A 20,462-nucleotide genomic window follows, 5' to 3' on the forward strand; every position below is an offset into this window, starting at 1 on the left:
TAACAACTCGCACTTCCTGTGGAGATTGGGAGCAAAGACGTCCACTTGAGAGAGAATTCCCCCAAAAGGAGATGATCTCCTCCAGAACTTCCTGGCAGAGCTTCCATTCGTGGTAGTCCAACGCCTGCCTCTGTGACATTCTCTCTTCCAGCCAGATGATCTGCTGTCAGAAAGACACTTATCCAGGACCAAGAACCACAGTCACATTGCTTCTCTGCATAGGGGCAAGGACCCCACATCACATTCCACTGCGTTGTCCGTCAAGACCAACACAGTCTTGTGTTTCACAGAGGAGAGGAGAAGAGGGGAAAGCGACCAGGGCCAGCCTGATCGTCTTCGGATTCAGAAAGTTGATGTGTTAAAGAGACTCGGCAGGAGACCACAGTCCGCTCACAAACAGATGTTAATGTTAATGTTAAAGGACATTTGTACCACGCACTATCACCACCGGAGTGGTCCCCTGGCGCTCTGGTGGCTCTGAAAGAGGTGGGGAGGTTGAGTTAGTGGGAGGAGGCAGGAAAAGTGCAAGAGAGCAGTGATGTGCTGTTGGCGGCCTCAGCCCGGTGGGTCCGTTGGCTGGGCCTTGGGTGTTTGCGGCCGGTACTCATCGTGTAATGTTGTGCAAGTCTATGCGTGTTTTTGTTTTGTTGTTGCAATGTAGTGAAGTTTGTGCGGTTTGTTGTGCTGTAGATTTTGGTTGTGTTGGTTAGGAGTTTGAGAGGTGTATGCAGAAAGGGAAATTGTTAGTAGGGTTGGTTAGTTTGTGTCTCCATCCTGAATTCAGGCGCTCGGCTTTGGGTTCTCCCCTGGTGCGGCTCTGTCCTGATCTGGGTCCGACTGGCATACAAGGTTCCTTACTCCTCTGGCCCCCACCTCTAACATGCTCTCCCATAGCTCCCCTTATCTTCCCTTCATACTCCTGTGGCCAGTGCACCTGCCAATGTCAACCTCTCAGGTAGAGTGGTGATTGCCAATATTTCGACAATTCCACACCACTGTGGTACGTGGCGGTAACTAAGGGATGGGCGAAAGTGTTGGTGGGATTGTCTGGGGGAGTTGGCTCAGTCTTTGTGCGTGCCGCCTGTGTTCCAGTCTATCCGGTGTCACCCATCCAGGTGCCGTGGGAGCTACCCTCTCGGGTCGGGGATGTCTGTGTCCTTTCCAGATTAGTCATCCTTTTTCCGGTTTTGGTTTCCAGATTTAGTCTGTGGTGTTGATCTGACAGGTGAGCACCCCAACCAGCCAGAGATGCATCCATGACCACCGTCACCTCGGGTCAAGGTTGACAAAACAATGCGCCTATCAGCAAGTTGTCCCGTATGACCCACCATGCAAGATCGTGAGCCACCTGATCGAAGACCTGCAAAAGGTCCAACATCAGCCCCTGCAATTGCGATCACTGGCAATGGAGAAGCCACTGACGCGATCTCATGCGCAGCCTCGCCTCTGGTGCCACTAGGATGCATGAGGCACAGAAGGCACAGGAAAGCTGAGGCTAGGATTTGTCCTGGGTTTGGAGGACATTGATCATTCAAAAGATGTTGGCCAATTGATTCTCAAACGAGAAAGCCCTGCACAGGAGAGTGCCCAAGAACGCTGCAATAAATCGTAGGGACTGGGACGGTGAAACCTTAGAATTTTTGAAGTTCAGGGCAAAGCCCAGGCTGTGCAATAGAGTGGATGTTTGAGTAAATGCTCCGACACTAGATCTGGGGAGTGAGCTCGGACGACCCAGTCGTCCAGGTAGGGAAAGACATGAATGCCCTCCCTCCTGAAGTCAGCCACCATCACTGTAAGCAGCTTGATGAAAACCATGGGAGTCGCAGAAAGAACGAACGGCAGGACTTTGAACTGGTAGTGATGTTGGCCAACTGCAAACCTCAAGTAATTCCTGTGCTTTCAATGAATCGGTACGTGGAAGTAGGCATCCTGAAGGTCCAGTGATGCCAACCAGTCCTGTAGATCGAGGGCTTGCACAATCTGATCCAGTGTAACCATCTTGAACTTCTCCTTGCATAAGAACAAGGTCAGCAGCCGCAGATCCGGACTGGAATGCAAGCCTGTGTGTTGCCCTTCGCCACCAGAAAATAGGTGGAGTACCTCCCAGCTACTTCATTCCAAGCCCAGTACCAGCTTGATCGCTCCCTGTGATAGAAGCTGACTGACCTTCTCCAGTCAGATGGGGTCAAGAGACAAGCGGATGGATTGAGGGCTATGGGAACCTGAGGCAATAACCCTGTTGGATGGCCTGTAAGGCCCACGCGTTGGACGTGGTTCTTGCCATTCCGGGCTGAACAGGGAAAGCATTCCTCCCATTGGTATTGAGTGGCATAGCTCGTCACTGAGGTTACTCCCACATATCCAGCACCGGGGCCTCTACTGCCACATTGAAGGCAGGAGTGCCTCTCCTTTGTGGGAGCATCGTCCAAGATATCACACAATTCATACTGAACCTTTGATCTGGACGGAGCTCAAACCCTCAGAGTACTGCCACCTTAACTATCAATTGTTGAAAAGCAGATTGAGGCTTTCCTGTGGTGGAAGCTGCCAGAATGTCCATCTCCGGGGAGGTATTGAGGATACTAGTGACCTGCAGGTCCTCAGCCAGTGCATCCTCAACTTCGAAGTAGAACTACTCTGGGAAATATTTTGCCTTCCTAGAAACCAGGGGGTTCTAACCCAAATGTAACCTGGTCACCCTAATCGTTATAGATGTCATACATCTTAGACATGAAGGTGGCCAAAGGGAGAGCAGGGTATTCCCACAGAGCCGCAGTGTCAATGACACTGATCGGCGCAAACGATGCTGAAGTCAGAGCAGGCACTGAAGCCTTGATGTCCAAAGGCAGGGCCTATCGTCACAGAGGAACCTCGGCCATCTCTGGTCAAAGCCAAGCGTGTAGGCATGTGTAAGTGGCCCCCGGTGGGTAACCTGCCGGTCGCAACAGACGCGGTGGGACACATCGCCTGAGGGCAAGGTGCCGAGGCCAAAGCTGCCGGCACCTTGGCAAAGATGTCTAGCATATTAAGGTGGAAGTTATTCCATTCCACTGGGGTGGAGGATTGGGCAGGAAAAGATACCTGTGCCGGCCACTCAGGAGAATCCTTGGAGCAGTGTGTAAGGAAGGCATGGTATCAAACACTGAAGACAAACAAGTGATCACAATTCAAGGGTGTTTATTGAACTTCAATGGGTTGGTAAAACGCCTATCTAAACCTAAACCTAAGGATGGGAGCAAGCTAAGACCATCAAATAATAACGCAGTCCTAGTGGAGTCCGTCAAAATAAAAGGGCCTATACTAATAAACCTACTGCCAATCCTTACTTCTAAATACAAAATGGTGTGGGATAACAATGTACGCAAAAGAAAAGTGTTCAAGAAATTATATGTCAGAATAGTTGAGCAGTTAGCTTCCCTTCCCCATGTATTCAGCATGTGGTAAGGCGGCACATGTGGGCTTCGCACACACTCTAACTTCTTGACCATAAGGTAGTAGTTCAACACATAGGCAACAGAGCCTTCCGCCAAAGTCTCTGTCGCAATGGCAGTCTCTTAATGCAGAGGGCCTGATGCAGCAATGAAAACACAAAAGTTCCTTTCCTTTGTCAAGGTTTCACTTTCAAAAGTTCAAGGCGGGTCTCCCTCCTGCGAGCCCAGACCACAAACCCCCTCGTCCGGGCTGAGACCCCTCTTCTACAATGTTCACAGTTTGGTCTCGGACCATGGATCCCCCCTCATCCGGGCCCAGATCCCCTTTTGATACCAGAATCGAAGACTTTCTAATGTGCAATGTACAAAATGCACACACATTTATTAATCATTATCACTTAATGATTGCAGTCATACGTAGTTCAAATTTCCATGACTTCGCAAGTGAACAGTGATGAACATTGATAAAGTAACTGGATTCACTATGCAGAGTCTACAAATGCTTCAATTAAAAATACCCCATGACCAGGACCAAATTGAATGTTCTGAATACTTGTAAGTGCCGGATTGGCGGGTCTTACAATGATTTCACATGTAATTCAGCTCAAAATATATACCCCTAGCACTTAAGTGGTAAAGACAGAAGTAGTGTACCTTCCAAATTCAAGAGCCACCACCATACTAACCTCTACCATCATGATCCTCCTCCACCAAAGAACACAATCTTGGAGTGTCTCTTGACAGTTAACTTGAACTTTCTCATTTTATTACCTCTACCTCGAAGGTAGCTAGAACTAACCTGCTTACTAGCAGGGAAATTCACACCTTTTTCACAACTGCACCAATATCCTCAAAACCACCCCAGTGCTCTATCGTCTTAACCTCTGTCCAACCCTCCTCTATGCTTGACACAGTATTTAACTTTGCCATTCGCACCCAGCACAATCTTCTGCACTCTTCTCCTCCTCCAAACACTGCCTCAATGCCAGATGACGTTCCCTGAAAAGCCAATCCCTCTTTAAACTCCTATTGCTCGTCATAAAATCTCTGCACAGGCTGTCAATCGATAAATTGCCAACACTGCTTTCCGGTACTACCTTGTGTGCACCCTCCACTCTACTTCAGTCCCTAATAGCCACGGCCCCCCCTGCCATCCTATACCTCCTCTTGCTTCTGCTCCTTCTCTCTTATGGCCCCATTTGATTAATCCCCTTCTGCTACAAGTGAAAAGATGCATTCAATATCCTCACTAAAGTTCCACCTCTTCAATCAAGATGGATCTCACTCTACCTACAAGCACATTATCCACCCTATTGACTTTTAAGTACCAAATTGCATGATGTAGTGTAATATGTATATAGGCAGTCTGTCGGGATCAATGTCTATAAGGTTTTTACAGTCCCTGGATTTTGTCAGTTGTACTCTTTATCTTCCACCGTTCTGTTGCTCAGTATCCTCCTACCAATATATGGCACATGTCTCAGAATTGTGCCATCATTGCTGATTGCTTTGCAAGTGTTTACGAGTGAAACTCTGGTTACCCTCAACAAATTAATATAATCTGAATTGTCTCAGCAAGCCTGCAACTGAAAATTGGTGCCACAGGACACAGTAACTGGTAAAGACAAGATAGTGGACTTAATTAACACCTTGACTGCATTCTAAATGTTCACCAAACAGCCTCACTAATGACCCACCCACTACCTAACTCCACCATCAAGGATCTTCACTTGCATCTTGTTTAAAAAGATTACAAATTCTACGAGGGATTCTTCAGAGCTTGCCATACAAAACTTTGAATTTACTGCAAACATATGTGCACAAAAAAGCACTCTGAAATACAAGTGAGATGGCATGTTTGGTGCTTTTTAAAACACAAGAAGAAGAAATGATCATAAAATTCAGGCAACAAACTGGATGTTGTGCATCCCCTATAGCCCTCACAAAAACAAGGAACCTGAAAGCTTATACATAAAGTGCAATATTAAACCGTTTCTTTAGACAAAGTGGCAAGTTTTAACCTTGCTGCAAAATTTATTTTCAACTTTATTACTGCAAGTTAGTACTCCCTACACCTTAGTATATCCTTCAATTGGTGCAAAGGTATGAATCTATTTTTTCAAATGCCTATGAAAAAAGGGGTTATATCAAATGTGCATGTTCTCAAAATACAGATGGGTGAAAAATAGACACATTATGTTAACCGACCTCCTCATCATCTGGTTGCAAAACGTAGTACAGCCATGGAATTTCTGCAAGTTTTGTCAATTCGATTTCAACATTGTGTAAAGCATCAGAGAGAAGCTCCTCATGGTGTGACTCCAACTGCTATGAAGAACATGTGAGAGGGGAAACATAGGATATTCGTTTTAATTAGTATCTTTAAAAAGGATCATTCAGAGGTTTTAAAAGAGTGGTCATTAAAATAAAAATGCATACTTTAAAGACACACATTTTGATGCCATGCATTATAAACTGAATAAAAGGTTAGCAGGTAAACTTAACAAAACTAATTGAAACAGCTGATGGTGATTTTATAGTTTATGTTGGATTCTTGTAATGTTACCGATACACTGTGCAGTGTGATTCCCAATTCAGAGTTGGTGTTATTTCTCATTGTAGAGTTCAATAAGTATCCACTGGGGAGAGCCGTAATTACTGCATGAAGTAATTCTTTAAGGTCCCTAACTGCCATTGCAACTGTAGGTAATAATTCAAATTTTCTGAATCGGTGTGTTAAAATCTCAGAATCAGGTGGTGCATTAAAACAGGTGGAAGTCAAAAATAACACCTGTTTTGCCCATAACATGTTTTAGGCGCTTAAAATAGCACATTACCATTAACAAGTTTTTGGGGGAAATGAATAAGGTGAGGAAAAGATCTTTGTTGAAAATAATTTTAAGACGACGCAGAATTGTATCTGTAGGAAAACTGAAATGTAAATTAGAATTTCGTTGCCTTCCATGCATGCTCATAAATGTTCTTAACGTCTCAGGAATCATCAATTTTATGTTTTCTGGATATGCTTCTGCCAAGTATTTATATAAAGAAAATATTCATGAGAACCCTTGTATGGTTACAAAGAGCTATTGTAAAAATCACACAATCGCCCTTTAAAGCATCGTACAGTCGGAGTTGAGGTTTCGAACTCTATCCTAGTACCTCTCACACTTTCAATTACACTGAGCCTCAAGCAGGCAGTGAGGAAGTGGATGTCTAGTTCAAAGTAGTTCTTAAAATCATGGAGGTATTGCCCCAATAAATTATTACCCCTCACAGTAACACGCTATAGCCTCATGCCTCTGTATGCTAGCCGAGCCTCACTGAGATTAGTGCATAGGCTGCATTTAACATCGTATACCTTCTGAAACTAGATATTGCAACTAAGTGATCAAGTAATAACTAAAAGAAGCTTCTTTGAAATCAAGACCTGCAATGCAGATTTTCCGATGACATTTTGTTGGCTCCCGAATTCCAAGACAGGTGTAACAGGAAAGATTGGCTCAGATCAAGAGCACGACTGTGAATTTTGCACTCCATCAACTGACTAATTGCTTGCTTACCAAAGGAACTCTTCCAACTAGTAAAGACTCGGTTTCATTGTGCAGAGCCTTCACATTGATAGCAATTTCCATGGCAGTGCTTCGAGTCAGGCTCTGGAGAAAAGTAAAAGGGAGAATGTAAGTTAGGTATTTCTGATAACAAATTTCTAGAACATATTTCAAAGGAGAGAGCAGATACATATTTCAAAGGAGAGAGCAGATACAATTGGTCAGAACTTGAACTGATTTTTACAATAAAAGGAAACCCAGAAGTTTTTTGGGATAACATTTCGTAAGGACAGCCGTCGTCCTTGGAGGCTCTTCTTCACCTATCTGAGAGAACAGAAGTCTAATAAGACTCACAATGAAGCAGGCATGGTGCTAGCGGGTGGGAGGGCTGGTTTGGTTGGTGCACACAATCTGTGGAGTAATGAGACCATTAATCTGTGGGGCGGAGGACATCAGACCATTTTGTTAACTGCCAATTCCATCTTTATTCATCAGATAGTCTGCCAACATTTCGCCACGTACTGAAACTTCATTCCATCCACACAACCAAAGGGAGGGCACCTTTGTAACAATATTAGACTGTAATTTATTCTGCATTTCACTGTTATTGAGAATTAATGTTAAAGAAATGAAGTCTGAGCACAAACCCTGACCTATTATTCCAATGAAATCAAGTACTGTAGTGTGTAGTGAGAAGTGTTTCTCCCACTTTACAGTCGTTATTCACAATATACAAGCAATTACACATCCAAGGTATCATTCATATAGAGACCAGACTCCTTTCTGTTCGATAACTGAGTTGTGCAGTGACTGCATTTTCAAATAAGGACACAGTTCTGCAAAGTCATACTAATGATAGTTGCGCACTATAGAAAACAATGCTGAAATTGTCATTCTTTATGTTGAGTTGGTTGAAGACCATTATGACTTTCAGCTGAAATTCCTTCTCAGCAAGCAACACCAAAACACCACAAAAACTTGAACACAGTAAAGTGAACTTACAACCAGGTCCCACAAGTATTCATAATGACATTGAAAAGCAGCGACCTTAAATAGTGCATATTGCATGTTTAAGATACAAATCTAGTGCTCTGGCACAAAGATCCAAGCATCTGGTAACAGAAGCCATAATTTAAAGCACTCAAATCCCTGTCACTCGGGTTATATATTTCTGTAGCTCTTAAAAATAATTAAAGGTCAAAAAAGTTGCTAGAGCTTGGTTTCTTTAGGATGCATGGTGACCAAAGGAAACCAGCACTGGAAAAGACAAGGACTTAGGCTTTTATACAGGAAGAAATGTTGGCTCATTAATATATTTTGAACAATACAATGTGTATATGTTACAATGTTATACAAATCATCCCCTCTGCTCTGCTGGTCGTCACTCCAGAGTCCTCTGTCCCTAAATTGTCTTTTTCCTTTACCCACTGCACAGTGGCTGAAGTAACCAAGATTATTCTTGATATGAAGCCAACTACATGCAAGGGTGATGCCTGTCCTTCCAGACTATTGGTGCAGTGTCTCGATACCATTGGCCCTTGGGTGACCAAACTGATCAATCAGTCTTTTCCTGAGGGTCAGGAACCAACGGATCTCAAAGAAGCGTGGATCTTGTTGCTTCTTAAAAAGGATCATCTTGACCCGCTTCTGCCCAAACACTACCGCCCGATCACGAGCGTCCCGTTCTTGCTCAAGGTGATGGATCGGGTGGCTTACCTTCAATTACAAAGATTCATAGAGGAAAAATCTATCCTGGGGCCTCGCCAATCTGGCTATCGTGCCAGACACGGTACTGAGACAGCCATGCTTGATTTAAAGTCCAACCTGGCGGCCATTATCGATCGCAGTCATCCAGCACTTATGTTGCTGGATCTCTCCGCCGCCTTCGATTTGGTCGGCCACAAGCTATTGGCATCCAGGCTCCAATCCTTGGTTGGCTATACCGACTTAACCACACAACTGATGGTCCCCTTCCTGGGTCCGCGTAATGCTTGTGTCATTATTCATGATGCCTCTCCCACTCTTTTGACACAGGGTGTTCCTCAGGGTTCCTCACTGTCACCGACATTTTTTAACAACTATATTCTTCCTCTTCTTTTGCTGCTTGATGACCTGGGTGTCCTGTATATTAATTATGCTGAGGTCACCCAGGTCATCCTTGAACTGTCAGAAGTGTATTCTGTGGACTCTGATGCTATCAATGCCATCTACACTCATTAATTCGTGGATGATTCAGGACACCATGACCTTGAACATCGATAAAAAGGAGATTCTCATCGCCGCCTCTAGCCATATGCTTAAAAATCTCTCTTCTGAATATGCAGCATTCTTGATTTCCAACGTGTCTATTCCCGTGGTTCAGACCGTAAAAACGCTCAGTTTTACCAATGATGCAGAATTTACCATGAGACCTCATGTGGCTAAGATTCGTGCCTCATGTGGTTGGATTAATAAACAGCTCAGCCTTTTGAGTCATTTTCTGTCTGTTAACAATATGTCCCTTCTAGCCTCGGCTTTGGTTAACTCGAAGCTAGATTATTGTAACAGTCTTTTAGAAAGCACTGCTCAATCCAACCTAGCCGCCCTTCAGATTACACAAAATTGTGCAGAGCATTGCTGGGTCTGCCAAGACGGCACTCTATTACAGAAGCCAGACACAAATTGCACTGGTTACCCATCAAGCACCAGATTTCTTTTAAGATCCTTACACTTAGTTTTAAGTGTTTGAACGCTGAAGCCCCCAGCTACCTCACTGAGCGCATTCAGCGTTATGTACCAGTACCACCCCTTAGGTCACTGGAACGGGCTAGGCTTAACCAGCCCAGATTTCGCCTTGCCAAATTTGGGAAAACCAGGTTTGATGTTATGGCCCCCGTTATGTGGAACTAAATTCCTAAGCACTTTAGGCTATCCATTTCACTTGTTGATTTCAAAAAGAAGCTGAAGACTTTTTTCTTTACGGCCCCTTAGCTTCCATGTTCTTTTCTAGATTCCTGCATTCTCTTTCTTTGATTGTCTGTTTGTCTCATGTTTTGTGTGCGCCTTGAGGCCTGCGGGCGATTTGGCGTGCTGAGAAGAATTCAAATAAATAAAACTAATAACGTTACGAGTGCCTTCTAAAAGTCATAACAGTTTCTATACAAAAAAGACGACAATCAGTTTCTCCTGCCAGTTACACTAGATAGCCAGCCTATTTGCCACAGCATACCGCAAGTGGAACTATTGGCTTTAGCAATGAATATTACTTACAGCAGTGATGCATGGTGAAGAGTAGCTAAGCTAATTCTGATATTGTGCGAAAGATGCACAATATTTTGAAAGGAGTGTTCTTAACAAATAACGTTACCAAAGTTAATAAAATCTGAGTTTAATGGTAGACACATTTATTACAATTTGCCAACTGTGGCATGATCCAACAAAGTAATCTCAAGAAACCCATGGTTTTGCACTTTTGTGTCTTACATTTAACAAGATGGCTGAAAGGCACACATGGTTAGAAGTTTTCATTACACCAGGAGTAGCTCAATTGTCCAATTAATACATCACCTTTCCAACAACTGCTGTTGGATGCAAAAGGAGAAGCTACCTAAGTTTGGAAATATTCTTTCTCGTGGGTACCGTACAGTACAGGAACCTTAGGTTTCTCATTTATTGAAACATCATCCAAGTGCAGGATGGTTCAACATTGTTTTGTCACAGTCAGGGATGGACTGGTCCATAGGGAACTCTCGAGATTTCTCAGTAGGCCTCTTCTGAGTGGTAACCTATTTTATTTCCGAATGTTCGCATAGGAAAAGGTTTGGGCTTGCTCAAATTGTGCAATATGGGGCCACTTTGAAAATTATTTCCAGGACCTCCTTTAATTCCTAGTCCACCACTGGTGACAGTCATTGTGTAGCATCAATTGGTGGCTCCTCGCACACTCCCTGAATAGCATCAGTAGTGCCTTTTGCTCATGAAAAGAAGTCCTCGGCACATATAGAGAGTCAAATGAAACCTATGCACTCAGTTGTACCCTTTACCCGGGTCGCACGAAGAAACTTCACATTAAAAAGAAAAAGGAAAAACCTATTTAAGAACAGAGGGGTGGGTGGGAACGTTGATGACAAATATGTGGTAGGAATACTATACCACCAAAAAAAGAAAACACTAACAAATATAATTAACTTGTTCTTCTAATGGATACATTTCTCCCAAAGTTTTCTCAAATTTTGAAAGCTTTTCAATGCGATATGCAGAAGACACAGGAAAGGGAGCAAAGAAGAACAAGTTACTCTCTTTCCTGGTAAAGTTCTTTCAATGGGATGGTCCGACGACATATTCCATATCTATGACAGTAATCACCACAGCTGTGCTGCTTCGGAAAATCTTTTGGCGTCTGCGTCCTGCGTCGATGACGTGGATACGCCGCCCTCGAGGACCTCCTCCGACGGCCGACGTCACTTGATGTTATAAGTAGGACGCACAACGCCGGTAGCCTCAGTTGTGGTTTTTTCCCAGAACATGTGGCACCAGTCTTCTGCCAGTCTGACCACACAAAGCCTTGCGGAAACGTAAGCTGCAAACGCATAAGAAATTATGTAGCAGGGAAGGCAGGGAGGGAGCGATATGGAATACGTCGTCGGACCATCCCATCGAAAGAACGTTACCAGGTAAGAGAGTAGCTTGTTCTTTGAGGGGATTGAGTCCTCCGACGTATTCCATATCTATGAGAGACTCCAAAGCAGTACCAATGCAAGGAGGTGGGAAAAGAATTTAGAATACAGAAATTTAGAATGCCCAATCAAATTGCAGAGCAAAGGACCACCTTGCCAAAGGCCAGATCCTGCCCACGGATGCAATCGAGGGAGTAGTGACGTACAAAAGTATGGACCGAAGCCCAGGTGGCTGCATCACAGATGTTACGAATAGGAACACCCCTCTGTAGGGCAGTAGAGGCAGCCATAACCCTGGTAGAATGGGCCCGCAAGCCGACCGGAGGGTCCTTACCCGCCAAGCGGTAGCATTCAGAAATAGCCAGAATAATCCAGCGAGACAAAGTCTGCTTAGTCACAGCTTGTCCCAAACGCTTTTGGGCGTAACCAATGAAGAGTTGATCATCCACTCTGACCTGGGACATGCGTGAAATATAAAAGCTTAAAGCTCTCCTAAGATCGAGCCTATGGAGCCTCTCCTTTTCCTTATCAGGATGCGGAGGAGGATAAAATGCCAGAAGAATAACCTTCTGGCCTAAATGATATTCCGACACCACCTTCGGAAGAAAGGAAGGGCGAACTATAGGGACAACCCTGTCCTTATGAAATACAGTTAAGGATGCTTAACTGAAAGTGCCTGTAACTCAATCACTCTGCGAGCGGAAGTGACCGCAACCAAAAATACAGTTTTAAGAGTTAACAGTCTCAAAGGGCACAAATGCAAAGGCTCAAACGGAGCACCCATCAGAAACTCGAGGACAAGGTTCAAATCCCAACCGGGCACCTGGAAAGGTGACGGAGGGAACACATTAGTGAGCCCTTTTAGAAACTGAGAAATTAAAGGGATTTTAAAATAAGAACACTCTTCAGACGAGCGCTTAAATATGCACAGCGCCGCCAGGTAACCTTTAACGGTGCCCACTTGCAAGCCCCTGTGGGCTAAAGAAAGCAAAAAAGACAGAACCACAGGAAGGTCACATGAAAACGGATCCACAGTCTTAACCCTGCACCAGTCGCAGAACTTTCTCCAACGGCAACGGTACAGGGACTTTGTTGCGGGCCTTCTGGCCGAAAGCAATACCTCCATCACGTCTTCAGGGAGGTCCCAATCCTTATACCTCAACCTTTCAGAAACCAAGCGTGAAGGTTGAGGGATCTGACCTCTGGATGGATAACCTGACCCCTCTCGCGTGAGAGCAGACCGTCTCGGTAGGGAAGACAACGTGGAGGGCAGATGGACAAGTCGAGAAGGGCCGGGTACCACGTCCTCCGGGCCCATGCCGGAGCAATGAGGATCATCCGGGAACCGAACCTTCGTAACCTCCGCAGCACTTGCGGGATGACGGGGACTGGAGGAAATGCATACAGCAGTGTGAATGACCACTCCACCATGAACGCGTCTCCTAAGACTCCTCTTGGAGGAAATTCCTACGAGCAGAACCTTTCGCACTTCCGGTTGACACTGGAGGCTAAGAGATCCACTTGAGGGCTCCCCCAAAGGTCGAAGATCTCCAGAAGAATCTCCTGAGCCAACTCCCACTCGTGAGAGAGCGCGCTCTGCCTGCTCAGAGCATCCGCCGTCTCGTTTTCGTCTCCGGCCAGATGAACTACCGAGATCGAAACTTCCTGCTGGATTGCCCAGAACCAGAGCTGCATCGCCTCTCTGCACAGAAGAAGTGACCCTGCCCCCCCCCTTTTTGTTGAGGTAGTGCATGGCCACTGTGTTGTCCGTCAGGATCAGGACATTCTTTCCACGCACAGTCGGCAGAAAAGCCTTCAGGGCAAGCCTGACGGCCCTCAGCTCCAACAGATTGATATGGAGTCTGGACTCCGACGGAGACCAACGACCGCTGACTGTCAACTCGTTGGCATGAGCTCCCCATCCAGTGAGGGATGTGTCCTTCACGATCTTCACCTCCAGCCAGGGTAGCCAAAATGGAGCCCCCTTCATCTGATTGCCTTCGACGGCCCACCACAGAAGGTCCTGGCCGACCGAGGACGGCACCGGAACAGGGTACGACATCCCGCCGGAGGACTGAGACCACTTGGGGTAGAGTGCCCATTGCAAAGATCTCATCCGCAACCTGGCCTCTGGCACCAGAAGAATGCAGGATGCCATGAGGCCGAGCAATCTCAAGAACTTGAACGCTGGGAGACTCTGGGCATGCTGAAACTTGTGTACCATCTGCTGAACGTGATGAGCCCTCACCTGGGGAGGAAAACACTGCTCCAGGGACGTGTCGAGCACTGCTCCGATGTACTGGAGCCTTTGAGTTGGCGTCAAGTGGGACTTCTTTAAGTTGAGGGAGAAGCCCAGCTTGTGGAGGGAGTGGCAGGTGACAGACAGATGATCCAGGACTTGCTCAGGAGAGCGCGCCCTGATCAACCAATCGTCCAGGGAGGGGTAGACGTGAATCCCCCCTTTCCTGAGATGCGCTGCCACCACTACCATGAGCTTGGTGAAGACCCTTGGGGCGGAGGTCAATCCGAATGGCAGGACCCGAAACAAAGTGCGAGTCGCCAACCACGAACCTCAGGTACTTCTTGTGCTTTGGATGGATCGGCACATGAAAATAAGCGTCCTTGAGGTCGAAACACCCCAACCAGTCCCAAAGTTGAAGGGCCTGGAGGACTTGAGAAAGAGTAACCATCTTGAACTTTTCCTTCTTGAGGAGTTTGTTCAAACCGTGCAAGTCCAGGATGGGTCTCAATCCCCCATCTTTCTTGGAAATCAAAAAATAAGGTATATACCATCCCTTGTTCCTCTCCACTACAGGCACCAGTTCTATGGCGCCTTTCTCCAGCAGGGCTTGAATCTCCTGCACAAGGAGCGGATCCGGACTCTGCAATGAGAGATTCCCCGGTGGATTGTCGTGAGGCCTCTGCCGAAAGGGAAGACAGTAGCCGTGGGCTATGATCTCCAGAACCCACACATCTGAAATAATGGCACGCAATTCAACAAGATGCTGCGCCAGCCTTCCCCCAACCGGCGAACCATGGGACATGGCCTCATGACTGAGCTGAAGCGGCTGCGGTGTTGCCTGAGGGCAAAGAGGCAACTGCCCAAGCGGCTTTGGCACCTCGAGTACCCTGCTTTCCACCTCTGGCACTCCTACGGTGGCCCCTTTGACTGGCAGCTCCTCTTGCTTTACCAAAGGATGAGTAATAACGAAAAGAACATCCCCTCCATTGCTGTTCCCTAGGACGAAAAGGCAGAGGTTGGCGAACTGCAGCGCCCAACGACTTCTTTGGAGGTCTGCAACCTCTCAAGGCTCGTCAGCCTTGCTGCCAAAAGGATGTTCACCGTCAAAGGGCATGGTGAGGAGCCGGGCCTGCACATCAGGAGCAAACCCTGACTTCCGCAACCACGCAAACCTGCGTATTATGGTGCTCGCTGCCATGGACCGGCTGACACAATCTGCCATGTCCAAACCCGACTGAACGGCCTCACACATGGCATCCTTGCCATCCTGGACCATAGCAAGAAAACCATCCCGTTCGTCCCCTTCGGGAATATGTTCAGCCGCTAAGGAAACACAGTTCCACAGAGTGTGCGTGAAACGTGACAAGGCACATACAAAGTTGGCCGCCTGAAGAGCCATACCCCCCTGAAGAAAACACTTTCCTCGCCCAACCATCAAAACGCTTGTCGTCCCTATCAGGAGGGATGGTAGGATACGACGCCTGCTTTTCTGGGGCCGTAGCCGCCTGCACCACCAAACTCTCCGGAGTGGGGTGCTTGGTCAAGTAGCAGGGGTCGCTACTGGCTGGGCGGTATTTTCGCGGCAAAGACTTGCCCACTGCCGAGAGACTCTCCGGAGCAGTCCAAGCCGCCGCCACCCTCCTCTGTAAAGCCATATGGAACGGCAGTACCGGGTCAGTTGGTGGACCTTGGTCGAGGATATCCGTGAGGTCATCCTGAAGAAAATCCCCTGGGGGAGCAGACCACCCCAAGTATTCAGTGACCCTAGACATAAGGCAGCAGTACGAGGAGTTGGCATGGGTGCCAGGTTCAGGCCTACAAAACTCCACCTCCGGAGAGGTGTCCAGACCACTAGCGTCGTGCAGGGACTGACGTAGGTCCTCAATCTGGCTATGGCCCGAGAGAATCTCATCTGGCACCGTATCAGGAACCATGCCATCATCAGAGCTCTCATCCACCTCCGAAATGTACTCAAGATGGCGGAAAGTGGGCACAGAATGGGGAACAAAGCCATGCTTGACCTTGGCCAGAGACTTTCTAGGGAGTTCCACCGTGCCCTGGGGTACCCCTGTCGAAACAGCCTCGAAAGGCATTGAGTGAATCGGCGTTGACGCCGAACGCGGAGCCGACAGCATCAACACAGGCCTCGAGGGTGGAGCCCCGAGCGTGTCCCTCGACATCCTGGGCGCCGATGTCGTCGACTACTTCCTCGGAGGCGGAGCCTCGAGAGAGTCCCTCGACGACCTCAGCGCCACAGGCATCGACGTCTTCCTCGAAGACATCACAGGCTCACACGGTCTCGAGCGCGTCGAGGACCGGGACCTGGAACGGGCATGACTAGAACGATTCCCCTTGTCTGAGCGGGACCGCTCCCACGAATTGTGCCGACCAACCGAGCCCGAAGGCGTACGAGTGGTGTCTCTAGTCCGATCACGACTGACCCCACTCGGAGGCGCGGATGGACCAGTGCCCTGCGATTCGAGAATCGCTAGCATTTTCTTACCGAAGGAAGCCCATTCCTCCGGCATCGCATGCTTGGTGGGATAAGCGACCCGCCGACGGTGGGAGTCCTCGAATGAGAGGAGAGGCAGAGGAGTGGCAGGACCCATTCCGGGACCGAGACCCTCTGGACTCCCGATGACGATACAGAGAGTTGCCCCTCGAATCGTCCGTCGAAAAGCCCCGTGGACCTCGACTTCCGGGGCTTGGACACCTTACCGACCGGCAGTTTCTTCTTGCGCTACCGCAAGGCTTTGGACGTAAGCGGCTGGCAGTCGACACAATCATCCGTGTCATGGGCCTCCCAGAGGCACCAGAGGCAGGCGTTGTGCGAGTCCGTCACCGACATCTTGGACCCGCACTTCTTGAAGCCCGGACGCGGGGTGGAAGAAGAGGTAGATATCTTGAAGGACTTTAACCTCACAAACGAACAGGTTCGAAGAACCGAAAGAACAGAAACTCCAAAGAGTCGAGGCGCGCCGAGATCTCCGAAGCGAACACGTTCGCAGAAAAAACAGAACTGAGGCTACGGGCGTCGTGCGTCCTACTTATAACATCCAGTGACGTCGGCCGTCGGAGGAGGTCCTCGAGGGTGGCGTATCGACATCATCGACGCAGGAAGATTTTCCAAAGCAGCACAGCTGTGGTGATTACTGTCATAGATATGGAATACGTCGGAAGACCCAATCCCCTCGAAATGTGCCTTACATACATACAAATGCATCATGTCAGTAATGTTTTGTGGACAAATGCCCATTTCGCCGCCTGACTGATATGCAGCAATGAAGTAGCTATCAGTCTAATTATACTTACTTGCATGTTCTGCCTCATTAAATGTAAGTCTGAACACTGGGATATTGCAGAGATAATGTGGTTTTCACAGGTCTTTTTTTGAATTAGCGGTCACACGTGTTCGTTTCTAATTTAGGTTTTTGCAGCAGACAACACATTTTGTTGTGACTATCAGGAACAGAATGTGGCAGTGACAAAATGTATAATAAATAAGTATGTTTGGGGTGGTTCAGGTAGAATCTAATTATTTGCATATTAATTAAATATTTCAATCAAGGGAACCCCTTTCTGCAGTGCAGATGTAGCTGCCCGACCACCTGTGGAATGGCTCTCAGGCACCCACGAATGCTCTTATTTACCAATTCAAAGGGGAAATTACTTACCGTAATGAAATTTATGTGGATTCTTCTACCGCAGATTCTCATCTTGATAGATATCCTCGTCCAGCTGTGCTTCTTGGAAACTTTTTCGACAGGGTGCATAGTGTACCTTGACCCGGCTGTCGATCCGTCTTGCTCGGTCTTGGGCTCCAGATGTGACATCAGGCGTGGTTTCTATAGCACGTCACTATGCCCAATGCTTCAGTTCCTCCCCTTTTTTCCTGCGCTTGAACACTGCAAAGGAAAAACAACGGGAGCAAAGGCTAACCAGCGTATACAAATTAAACAATGGGAAACATCCCAGGGGGGAGACACCCAATCAATTAGACATTGGATTTTTTTTTTTTAAACAAGTGTCTAGCCAATAAAAGCGGTCACCTTAGAGCCATTACTGTCTATCTTTCGCTTAATCTGAAGCATTAAGCCATAAGCGCTTTCTGAGCAGGGATGGATGAGAGATGATGAATCTGTGGGAGAAGAATCCATATAAAGATCATTACAGTAAGTAATTTCTCCTTCAATGGATTGCTTTTCTCCCACAGATTCTACATCTTGATAGACTCCCCAAGCAGCTAGGATAAACGGAGGAGGGCAGAAAGTGTTAAGCAAGCAGATTTTGGATAACTGCTATACCAAACTGTGCCTCAGCCCCACGTGTAATATCCAAAGAATAGAATAATGCTTGGTAAATGTGTGCAAGGACGACCATGTGGCCGCACAACATATGTCCTTAACAGGAACCCCCCCCCCTCTCTGCAGGGCTGTAAAAGCTGAGACCCCTCTGATTGAATGTGCCCTTATGCCAGGGAGGAAGCTCCCCGTCTGCTGACTGGTAACATTCGGCTAAACACAAAATAATCCAATGATTAGCGAGACTCTTACGGGATAATGAATGCACCACCAACAACTGGTCAGTCTTCTGAAACTCAGATGTACGAGCAACATAAAAATTTAAGGCTCTTTTGGGGTCAAGATAGTGGAACCGCTCTTCTTCCTTCGAGGGATGTGGTGGAGGGTAAAAGACAGGCAAATTAATAGATTGAAAGAGGTGAAACTCCGAAACTACTTTAGGAAGGAAGCCAGTCGTAGACCCTGAGGTTTGCAGCACAAAGCTTGCAACTCTGTTACCCTCCTGATTGACATGATTGCAACTAAGAAGGTTGTTTTATGAAACAGCCTTAAGGAACAGGAGAGCATGGGCTCGAACGGAGCCGCCATCAAATAGGTCAAAACCAGGTTAAGATCCTAATCTGGGACAACAAAGGAAATTGGCGGAAACATATTGAGACAGCCCTTCAGGAATTGGGCCATGACCGGAATGGTGAGGAAAGAACCTTGATCCAGGGACCTTTTGAACACAGACAAGGCCGCCAAATATCCTTTGACTGTGGTAACCTAAAGGCGCGCAGAGGCCAATGACAGAAGGCACTCATCACTGTAGGGGCGGGGCAATCTCATGTTCCCTGCACCACGCCTCAAATGTTCTCCACCTGCACGCGTACAAAGATCTGTTAGAAGGTCTGCATGCAGCCAGCAACACCTCGAGTACCTCCTCCGAGAGATCCCAGTCATCATATCTCCTCCTCTCAAGAACCACGCAAGTAGGTTGAGGGAATCCAGTGAGGGGTGAACCACTCAACCTTCCGATTGGGTCAGGAGATTCGGACGCTGAGGAAGCCGGTTAGGTGGACAGATGGCCAGATTCAAGAGGTCCGAGTACCATGTTCTCCTCGCCCAGCTCGGGGCAATCAAGATCATGGTTGCTTGAAATCTCTTAAACCTCCTGAGAACCCAAGGAATGACAGGAATCAGAGGGAAAGCATAATGGAGAGGGAAAGTGCAGTTAACCTGAAATGCGTCCACCAGTGCACCGTTTGCGGGGAATTCCCTCAAGCAAAACTGTTTGTACTTCCTGTTGGACTCCATGGCAAACAGATCCAATGCTGGGGTACCCTAGAGAGAAAGGATCTCTTCCAGTACTTCCTGGTACACGTCGCACTCGTGTGAGACTGTGCTCTTCCTGTTACGAGCATCCGCCAAACTGTTCTCTGATCCTGCCAGATGAACTGCCGAGACCAAGAACAGGTTCTCCAGCAACCAGACCCAGAGCTGGATCGCCTCTGTGCAGAGGGGGACAGGAGCGCACACCACCTTGTTTGTTCAGGTAGTGCATGTGTTGTCCGTTAGAATCAGGATATGCTTCCCCATGAGAGTTGGGGCAAAGGCCCTCAGGGCTAGCCTGATGGCTTGCAACTCCAGCCTGTTGATGTGCCACCTGGCTTCCGTCGCTGACCAAAGGCCACTCACCCGCAAGTCCTCGCAGTGAGTGCTCTAACCCTTCAGTGATGCATCCGTGACCACTCGGATCTGAGGCCAAGGAGGCCAGAAGGGTTCCCCGCCATAAGATTGCTGTGGTTGTCCCACTAGTCGAGGAACACTTGTTTGAACACTTTGAGAGGATCTGTGAGGGCTCCCAGGCACTGCGACCACTGGTCCCTTAAGAGCCACTGTAGGGATATCATGCACAGCCTGGCATTTGGCACTAGAAAAATACAGGAGGCCATGAGACCTAAGAGGCAGAGGAAGGAAGCCGCTGGTAAAGTGCGTTGGTTGCAGAATAAATGTGCCATCTGCGCTATGCTGTTGGCTCTCTCCTCGGGAGGGAAACCCTTCCCTATCAGAGTATCTAGGACTGCTCCGATGAACTGGAGCCTTTGGACTGGTGTCACATGGGACTTCTTCAAGTTCAGGGAGAAGCCCAGCTTGTGCAGTAGTAGGGAGGTGTACTCTAGATGTGACAAAGCCTACCCCGCTGACATTCCCTTGATCAACCAGTCGTCCAGGTAAGGAAATACATGGAGCCCAGATCACTTGAGGTGAGCCGCGACTACTGCCATGAGCTTGGTCAAGAT

At 47.5% G+C, this 20,462-nt stretch overlaps 1 protein-coding gene across 3 annotated transcripts in view; it reads right to left on the minus strand.

Annotated features, from left to right (window-relative positions):
• The window catches only part of DGKH (diacylglycerol kinase eta), a 1,951,678-nt gene that overhangs the window by 104,051 nt on the left and 1,827,165 nt on the right, over positions 1 to 20,462 (minus strand). For all 3 annotated transcript variants that reach the window (XM_069640477.1, XM_069640476.1, XM_069640478.1), the window contains 2 exons: positions 6,995 to 7,087; positions 5,640 to 5,759 (listed from right to left, as the gene is read on the minus strand). In XM_069640477.1, the coding sequence (XP_069496578.1) occupies positions 5,640 to 5,759; positions 6,995 to 7,087 (213 nt within the window). The remainder of the gene's footprint in view (positions 1 to 5,639; positions 5,760 to 6,994; positions 7,088 to 20,462) is intronic.

This window comes from Ambystoma mexicanum, chromosome 7q (genome assembly GCF_040938575.1).
Source record: "Ambystoma mexicanum isolate Mex_15411 chromosome 7q, UKY_AmexF1_1, whole genome shotgun sequence".
Taxonomy (NCBI): Eukaryota; Metazoa; Chordata; class Amphibia; order Caudata; family Ambystomatidae; genus Ambystoma; species Ambystoma mexicanum.